The sequence below is a fragment of the Abrus precatorius genome, unplaced genomic scaffold, assembly GCF_003935025.1.
Source record: "Abrus precatorius isolate BTA unplaced genomic scaffold, Abrus_2018 Scaffold7, whole genome shotgun sequence".
NCBI classification, from domain to species: Eukaryota; Viridiplantae; Streptophyta; class Magnoliopsida; order Fabales; family Fabaceae; genus Abrus; species Abrus precatorius.
This window is the reverse complement of record NW_020874417.1, coordinates 27770223-27778643: the sequence shown is the minus strand read 5'-3', so window position 1 is coordinate 27778643 and position 8421 is coordinate 27770223. Positions and strand designations below refer to the sequence as shown.

The window sequence follows — 8421 nt, the reverse complement described above, 5'->3', positions numbered from 1 at the left end:
ATTAATTCATTTAATTAATGTAATGATATATAATATTAACGTGTAACATCTATACCTTTATACATTATAAATAATTGAAGTTAATGTATATCTACGTTATCGTTAACTTCATGTAATATAAGTTTGCTAAGTTAAATAATATTTTACTAATTATTTTACCTTTCTAAACTATATCCTTTAAAAAATATTTATTTTAATCAACAAATGATTGATTTATTAATTAAGTTAATAATAATAATAATTTTATTGATATAGTAATTTATAAATTGATTAATCTAAACATCTTCTTTTAAAAATTTATGCTCTTAATTAATAAATAATTAAGAAATTAATTTATTAACGAATTTAATTCAGCAGTCTATAACATCATTGTATAGCATCTTTACCTTTATACGTTTTAAATTATTGAGACCTTCATATACCAATATTATTTTAGTCTCACGCAATACAAACTTGTTAAAAATATATTTTAACTTCCTTTAATTAAATGTCTATTTTTACTAATCAATTTAAATATATTAATATGTTCTCTTTAAATATTTTTCATTAAATATAATTAATTTTATATTTAAAAATTTTAAATCATGTTTCCAACTTTAATAAACTAAATAACTAAACATTCGATTATTTAAGTATACTTCTTCATTTTATCATATAATGCTTTGCGACATAGATGTGTGACTTACATTTGCCTTCAATTGACAAATAAGTCACGAGATATTTATGTATAGCTTACGCTATCTTTAATTTCTTCAAATATTAAAATTTTAAATTAAATTATATATTAAAAATACTTTCTCATAAATTAAAATATTTGATCTTAATTACCACACTTTTTACAATTACTTACAATATGGATGTATGATTTTCCTTCGCCTTTCCTATTGTTCATCATAGGATAATATGTATAGTTGCGTCATCTTGCCTCCTCAAAGATATAAACAATTTTTATTTCATTTTTTAAGAAAATATAATTAATTTCAAAATTTCTCTTAAAATCTTATAAATTTCTAATTAATAAAATAATTCTATAATTTTTTTTATATAAAACTAAGTGTCTTTGAATTTTCCATTGCACCCGGAAATATGTATGAGCGAGAATTAGATCCATCGAGTCAAAATAATTTTTAAAAATATTTTTTTTTCTTTTCTGAAATATAACTTAATATTTTAATAAATAAATTTTCTTTCTCTAAAATAAAAATAATAACATTTATTTTTCAAGGGGTTAAATAAATACTTTTCAAAGTTATAATAAATTTGCATCATTAATTTAAAGTAACCGTTATTTAAATAGACATTGTAGGATGCTAATATCTTTCCTACACGTAAATGACTCTTGAATCTATTTTTGGTTTCAAAGATCAAAATGTTAAATTTTTTTAAAGTTTTCTTTGATAAATTTTGGTTGCGACTCTATTATTTTTTAAAAAAATATTTTTGTCGTACCATTACAACTATCCGATTGTAATAATTTGTTGGCAAGCCTAAGATAGATTCAACCTTACCCTCAAGGTTGTTACAACCATTGCCAATCCCTGGTCAAATATAGGAAGATTTGGCAATAGATTTCATTACCAACCTTCTAATTTCTAATAGATTTTCTGTCGTCATGGTAGTAATTGACAAATTATCAAAGTATGTTCATTTTTTGACTTTAAAGGAAAACTACAATAGCAAGCAAGTGGCAAAGTTGTTCATAAAGAAAGAGGTTAAGTTACATGGCATTCCAAAGGCCATTGTGTCGAATAGGGATAAAGTTTTTACAAGTCAATTTTGGTAGCACCTATTTAAACTTAGTAGAAGTACACTTAAAATGAGTATTACATACCATCCACAAACTAATGGATAGTTTGAAACTCTTAACAAATGTTTTGAGATGTATCAGAGGTGTTTCATACGTGAGTCACCTAAGAAATGGACTAAGTTGTTATCATAGACAGAATATTAGTATAACACTGCTCGTCATAGTAATGGTATGACATCATTCAACATTGTTTATGGCAAGAACCTCCCCATTTATTAAAGTATATTCTTGATAGTAAGGATCCTTTGACTTTGACTGTCCAAGAATAATTACATAGGGACTTCATTTCTTAACAAATTGAAAGCTAATCTACACAATACACAACAATATATAAAGAATTATGCAGACCAAAGAAGGAAGCACATTGAGTTTCAAGTTGGAGACATGGTTTTGATGAAACTCCAATCTTATAAACAACATTAAGTGACTTTAGGAAAAAATCAGAAATTGAGTATGAGATTTTTTTGTGCATTTTCCATTGATTGAAAGAATTACATGTTATTGTGGTGAGACTAGAAGGAATAAGCCAATTGGGCCCGATGGGTAACACATTGCATTACTCGTGGGATCAGAGGAACCCCATCTTTCACTAAAACCCAATATACTCATAATGGCCTTTAAAAGAAGATCATTCCACCTTATCATAAAGTTTTGCTCATTCAGTTTGAAAACAAACTGACCGGATCCTTGTCTTTTTTTCGTAATAGCTTCCAAAGTTTTAAAGGCAATCAAAGCATTATCTGTAATTTGTGTATATAGCTGACACACATGCACGTTGAGACGTATAGAATGAATTCAGGCAGGTTTCTACCTTTTAGGCTACGTGTTTGAAATTAATTATGTGCATAATCACATTACTAAAAGAAATAGGTCAAAATTTTTAAATGTTTTCGGAATTATTTGTTTTGGTCGACCTTCAAGTTACCCCAATTCCCAAAACCCAGCATTGAATCACAAAACAGCCCTACCCACAAACAGGGCAAAAATATGCCATGGTACAACGTGTAAAAGTCATTTTGCCAAAATCATCAAACAATTAGCATTTTTTTAAAAATTCGTTATCATGTTTTCCACTTTATTTAATATTCCTACAAGTTTGCTTTATGCCATTATTCTCTTAGGTTTGTTTAACCTAATTTTACCTTATCACAAAATTCGTTTCAGAGAATGCCAATCACAATACAAACTCTAAACTTCGTTATAGATTCCAGAAACGCGGCCCACAGCCCAGCCCACGATTCCTGGCAATCAAGATGTTCTTCTTCGTCTTTCATAAAGCAATCTTTCTTATTATATTGTAAAATATGAACATCGCGAAATCAAATATGAAAGGAATTAAAATATGTGCAAACACAATATTTTTTTTTTGGGTAAACCCAATTTACATACGGAAAACAATTATTGTGTATGTTAGTGTAAATAAATTATGTCACTAATTAGCATCTATCCATAAGTTTGGTATAAATATAGTATGTCTACACACGAATCTTTATAGAAAGAATAAAATTATATATCGTTACACATAGTTTATTTTATATTTATATATTTTTATAATTTAATTATAAATATTTTTTAATCGGACATATTGTACCTAATTGGGTGACTCTGATGGGAGGAAACGTAGCTAGGTACTTAATTTACTTGTTGACGAACATGGCCAATAGATTGGTGGAGAGTGGAGATTAGTATTAATTAGTATGATGATTAAGCAATAGAGTTGTTTAGTTTGGCAGGAGAGGAGGAATGATGCTGGAACAAGCAATTGCCAAATCTATGCAGATTCAAACCGCGTCATCTTTGCATGTATATTTTTGTCTTCCAGTTTGATATGTTTAGTTCCCTTCCACTCAAGGGACCGCAACGCACTCCCCACTCTCCCACTTTATTCTTCTTTTTCAATTTCAACTGAATTCATTCTACTCGTTCGAATATATTCTTCACTTTTCACTTTTCAACGCTCTTCATTCCTTCCTTAAGCTCTCCTAATAACAAAGCCCAAAATAATAAATAAAGAAAGAAAAAGAAGAACAATAATATAAAGGGTCTTCCTATTTGACTTAAAGCCACTTCTTCTCTCCTTATTGTTTCGAAAGTGATCATACAGCCACCAACCCACAACATCGAACTACTGTTGTTGTCCGTTTTCCTTAGTTACCTCTTTACCTTTCACTTTGCTGCTTCTTATCTTGACTTTTGAAACCTAAGACTCAGAATGGAACGTGGGGTTCTTGATAGTATCATCAATAGGCTGCTTGAAGTCAGAGCTAGACCTGGGAAGCAGGTGCAGCTTTCTGAGTCAGAGATCAAGCAACTTTGTGTTGTCTCCAAGGATATCTTCATGAAGCAGCCCAACCTCTTGGAACTCGAGGCACCAATTAAGATATGTGGTATTTTTTCCTCAACCCTGCCTTCTATTTCTTAGTCAATTTAATTGTTATATGATCATGTCAGTCTTGTGATCATTCCACGGGTTTGACTTATTTTTTAGGGGGGGGTGTTGCAGTGTTTGGGATTGTTATGTCTGACATAAGGCTATAAATCTGTCCATACAGAACAGTTGTGGTCTAAAGTTGTTTTAGATTATAGGATAAGAGAAAGTTATTGTCATTGAAGTGAAGATCAAATTTGCAACAATTCGTGTTAATTCGAATTAGAATATTTAATTTCTGATATGGGCTCTAAATAATGAGGTCTACATTAGATTTTTGAAATTCATTGTATTTATCATATTAAAGTAAAAGAGGCACGTTTTGAAAGAAAATAACTAATGTTAAATTATGTTTTTGGGAATGTTAAACTGTCCCTGCTTCTCATTTGTTTCATAAAGTATGCTCAATTCAACTTGAAAAATCCTCAAAGCTTACTTACTGTATGAAGCTTTTTCTTTGTCCGGATGGGTTATAGCTTGGCGTTTGTGTATGATTTTGTTCAGAGTTGAAATGAAATTATCTTCGTCAATGGTCCTAGCAAATGTGTCACATATTTTCACTTGTAAATAATGAAATATTAATTTGATCTCTCTGTAATTCAAGTACCTTAATTTACTATGATTGAAAAGCCAAGTCTGTTGGTAACTTGGTATACACTTTATTATAGTATAACTTACTGATTCCAGTATTCCACGTCAATAAATTGTTGTCCGAAATGTTTTCATGCAGCTTCAACCGGAAAACCAAGTATTGTATACTTGAATTGTAACAAGTTTATGTATATTTCTTTACATGTGTGTTCGTTGTTAGCTTAATTGCTGATGGTTATGTTCAAAGAAACCTATGGGACTTGTTTTCTTAAGATAATTTAAGTTGTGCACAAGCCAAGAAACTCTATTTTATCAATTTGTCACAATGATATGTACTGATATGGAGATTTGTAACATACAAAAAAAATATTGCAGGGACATAAGTTTTCTGCTTACGGTTGAGTCATTCATGCTCTGTTTACCTTTTTATTTTGTCTTTACTCTGCTTGCTATCATTTTTCTGAACACTTTTTGCAAGATTTTTCCACATTTCGTACTTCATGCTTGTTTCAAATTTCAATTTTCTACTGATATATTGCTAGTTTAATAAAGATTAATTTTGTCGAAGAGCTCTCACCAACTGATTTTAATCCAAGTTCATTCCAATCGATTATTGACTCACAGCAGTGTCTTAAGTCTTAATTCCCTAGGAGGAATTGTGTTTTGCATTATATGTAACGAAGTGTCTGTTTCACATACCACATTTTTAACATCCATGTGTACTTATTTCAAGTATTAGCTTCACTACAGAAGTTTTTCCCAATTTATGACCCCATAATGTCATCATCAAGCAGTTAAAACTTAAGTAGTGACAGGATTTGTTTTATAAATTAACCGTAATTCTGATATAAACTAAAACTCTTTTATATTCAATCACTGCTCGAAGTTTTTTAATTTTATTTTGTAATCAATAGTTTTGTTGCCAATTTTATTTTTAAATGAAAATTATATATTGTAATTTAAGATTGAAGCTAATGTCTTGTTTCATTTCACCATGTAAACAGGAGATATTCATGGTCAATATTCAGACCTTCTGAGGCTTTTTGAGTATGGTGGATTCCCTCCTCGTTCTAATTACTTATTTTTAGGGGACTATGTTGATCGTGGGAAGCAAAGTCTAGAGACAATATGTCTCCTTCTGGCTTATAAAATAAAATATCCTGAAAACTTTTTCCTTCTGAGGGGCAACCATGAATGTGCTTCTATAAACCGTATCTATGGATTTTATGATGAGTGTAAACGAAGATTTAATGTCAAGCTTTGGAAAGTGTTCACAGATTGTTTCAATTGCTTGCCTGTGGCCGCTCTCATTGATGAAAGGATAATCTGCATGCATGGTGGACTCTCTCCTGAGTTACACAGCTTAAGTCAGATAAGGACTTTGCCACGTCCTACTGAAGTACCTGAAACTGGTCTACTATGTGATCTTCTATGGTCTGATCCTAGTAGTGACGTTCGAGGTTGGGGAGAAAATGAACGTGGAGTTTCCTATACTTTTGGTGCTGATAGGGTCACAGAATTCCTTCAGAAGCATGATCTTGATTTGATTTGTAGAGCTCACCAGGTTTTTTCAATAACTTTTAAATTATGCAATTATAATAATATCTAAGACTAGAAATCCTAGTGTATAATTAGTATGCTGATTATATCTCATTGTGTAGGTTGTGGAAGATGGATATGAATTCTTTGCTAATAGACAACTTGTAACTATCTTTTCGGCACCTAATTACTGTGAGGAGTTTGACAATGCTGGTGCTATGATGGCTGTTGGTGAGACACTTGTGTGCTCTTTTCAAATATTGAAGCCTACGGATAAAAAGACTAAGATTAGCTTTGGGAGCATAACTGCACCCAAGACTAGTACTCCAGCAAAAGCCAAGGTATAGTTTGATTTCTTGAATCCAGAACTTGCACATGTTTCAGCAATAATGCTAAAAACTAATGTAGTAAAAAAGGATAAAATCATAAAACAAATATGTATACTTAAAGGCTTGTCCCGAAACTATTATCTTAAGTGCTGGAGTTATCTGAAAGTTATGAAGACAAATTCTGGGCTGTGATGTTTACCACCTTTCTTTTGTTTTTCCTGACTTCCAGCGATCATTTCTTGGTGCTAAAGCATGACCTGATGGGCATGACTTCAATCAGTAAATGTTTGGAACATAGCCAAAGTTGACTTAGAAGAAGTGTTAATCCTGTTCATTTCAGTGTGAAGGAAGAACACAACTACGAACATAAAACAGGAGCTTTGAAGATTACATGATATTATCTCTGCATTACCCTTTAGGGACAGCTGAATGTTTCTTTCTTCTGCCGGCACCTTGTACATTATTGTCAAACACAAATGGAGGATTGAGGTGTCATTTTTCTTCTCTTTCGGTTCCCCTATTATCCTTATCTTCCTTTGTATTATAATGAATTAATGCAGCATAAATTGATTGTCATTTGGAATTTAAATTTTACCATTGAGAGTTGGTGTTCAGTTGTTTTGGTTTATGATTTTGTCCCTTTGCAAAGGTCAAATTTTTATCTTGAAAATTTGTCTTCGGTGACTGAAATACTATATGCAATGATAATTGTGAGGACTCTTTATTGACCTACTGGCTTCTCTACTGTTCATTACTTCCGAAAATTTGTCTTCGGTGACTGAAATTCCTCATCCGAGCTTCTCTTTTTTTTTTTCTTTTTTTTTGTCTTTAAAAACAGTAAATTAAAAATCAAAACACAAACAAACAAGTCGGTAACTTTTGTCTATTTTCTTTTCTAACGCTGTCTCCATATTTTCCACTTTATGGACTTGACTGTAGAAATCTCTTTTGTTGATCATAACTCTCATTAATTAATTGATGAGTAATATTCTATTTTAATGTTTGAAGTATACAGGGTAGTGGTTGTCATATTGAAAGAATAAAATTGACTTTATTTTGGAAGTGCAGCAAAACATAGCATATCATATCTTATTGTCATATGTTTTGATAAATCTGTCAAATTTAAGTATCATTAATTTGGTCCTAAAAAAATATTTTTTCCTTTCAGCATCAGAAGCATTTCAATTGCTTAGTTAACAGTTTTTATTTTTATTTTTATTTTTATTTTTATTTTGTTACGGCATAGTCCACGTAACATACCATACCTATTCCCCTACTCTCCTTGATCAAAATTGGGCCTTCCAGAGTCAGTATCCAAATTAGACAGAGCACTTTCTTTATATCACACTCTCGGTTGTTGACAAAAAACCAAGTTGACTTGAGAAAACAAAAAAGCAAACAAACACTGATTCACACAATTTCAACCTTTAAATTAGGATTTTACTTCTTCTTCATTATATGTATAGGTTGATTGATAAATTCCAACCTATAGAATTGTAGAAACGAAAATTTAGAGCCAACTTAGATAAGTCTCGTAATAAGTAATTACATTAGAAAAAATAAAATATAATAATTTTTTATAAATTTAAATTAATTTAAATACTTTATTTTTTTATAAATTTTTTTAACATTTTCATAAATTAAATGTATAAATTAATTATATCTTACCAGAGATTTGATTCAATGTGAATAAGCTTAGATAAGCTTCATAAATTAATTATAACTTA

The 8421-nt window shown here is 30.4% G+C and overlaps 1 protein-coding gene across 2 annotated transcripts; it reads left to right on the top strand.

Annotated features, from left to right (window-relative positions):
* Positions 1-3898: 3898 nt before the first annotated feature.
* Positions 3899-7423, top strand: LOC113870723 (serine/threonine-protein phosphatase PP1 isozyme 3-like). 2 transcript variants are annotated; one of them, XM_027507156.1, is made up of 4 exons: positions 3899-4194; positions 5831-6390; positions 6488-6706; positions 6924-7423. In XM_027507156.1, the coding sequence occupies exons 1-4, from the start codon at positions 4020-4022 to the stop codon at positions 6948-6950; spliced, it is 981 nt and encodes a 326-aa protein (XP_027362957.1). In that variant the 5' UTR covers positions 3899-4019; the 3' UTR covers positions 6951-7423. The 2 variants fall into 2 exon arrangements, with proteins under 2 accessions (XP_027362957.1, XP_027362956.1); XM_027507155.1 differs by having other exon boundaries at positions 4018-4194; positions 6488-6711; positions 6924-7207.
* The last annotated feature ends 998 nt before the right edge of the window (positions 7424-8421 follow it).

What these genes read in the sequence shown, in the direction of transcription:
- LOC113870723 (XM_027507155.1), top strand. Translation starts at nt 4,020, where the DNA reads ATGGAACGTGGGGTTCTTGATAGTATCATCAATAGGCTGCTTGAAGTC. An exon ending in TGATTTGTAGAGCTCACCAG is followed by an intron (nt 6,391 to 6,487) that starts GTTTTTTCAATA and finishes CTCATTGTGTAG; the next exon opens with GTTGTGGAAGATGGATATGA. An exon ending in CCAGCAAAAGCCAAGGTATA is followed by an intron (nt 6,712 to 6,923) that starts GTTTGATTTCTT and finishes CCTGACTTCCAG; the next exon opens with CGATCATTTCTTGGTGCTAA.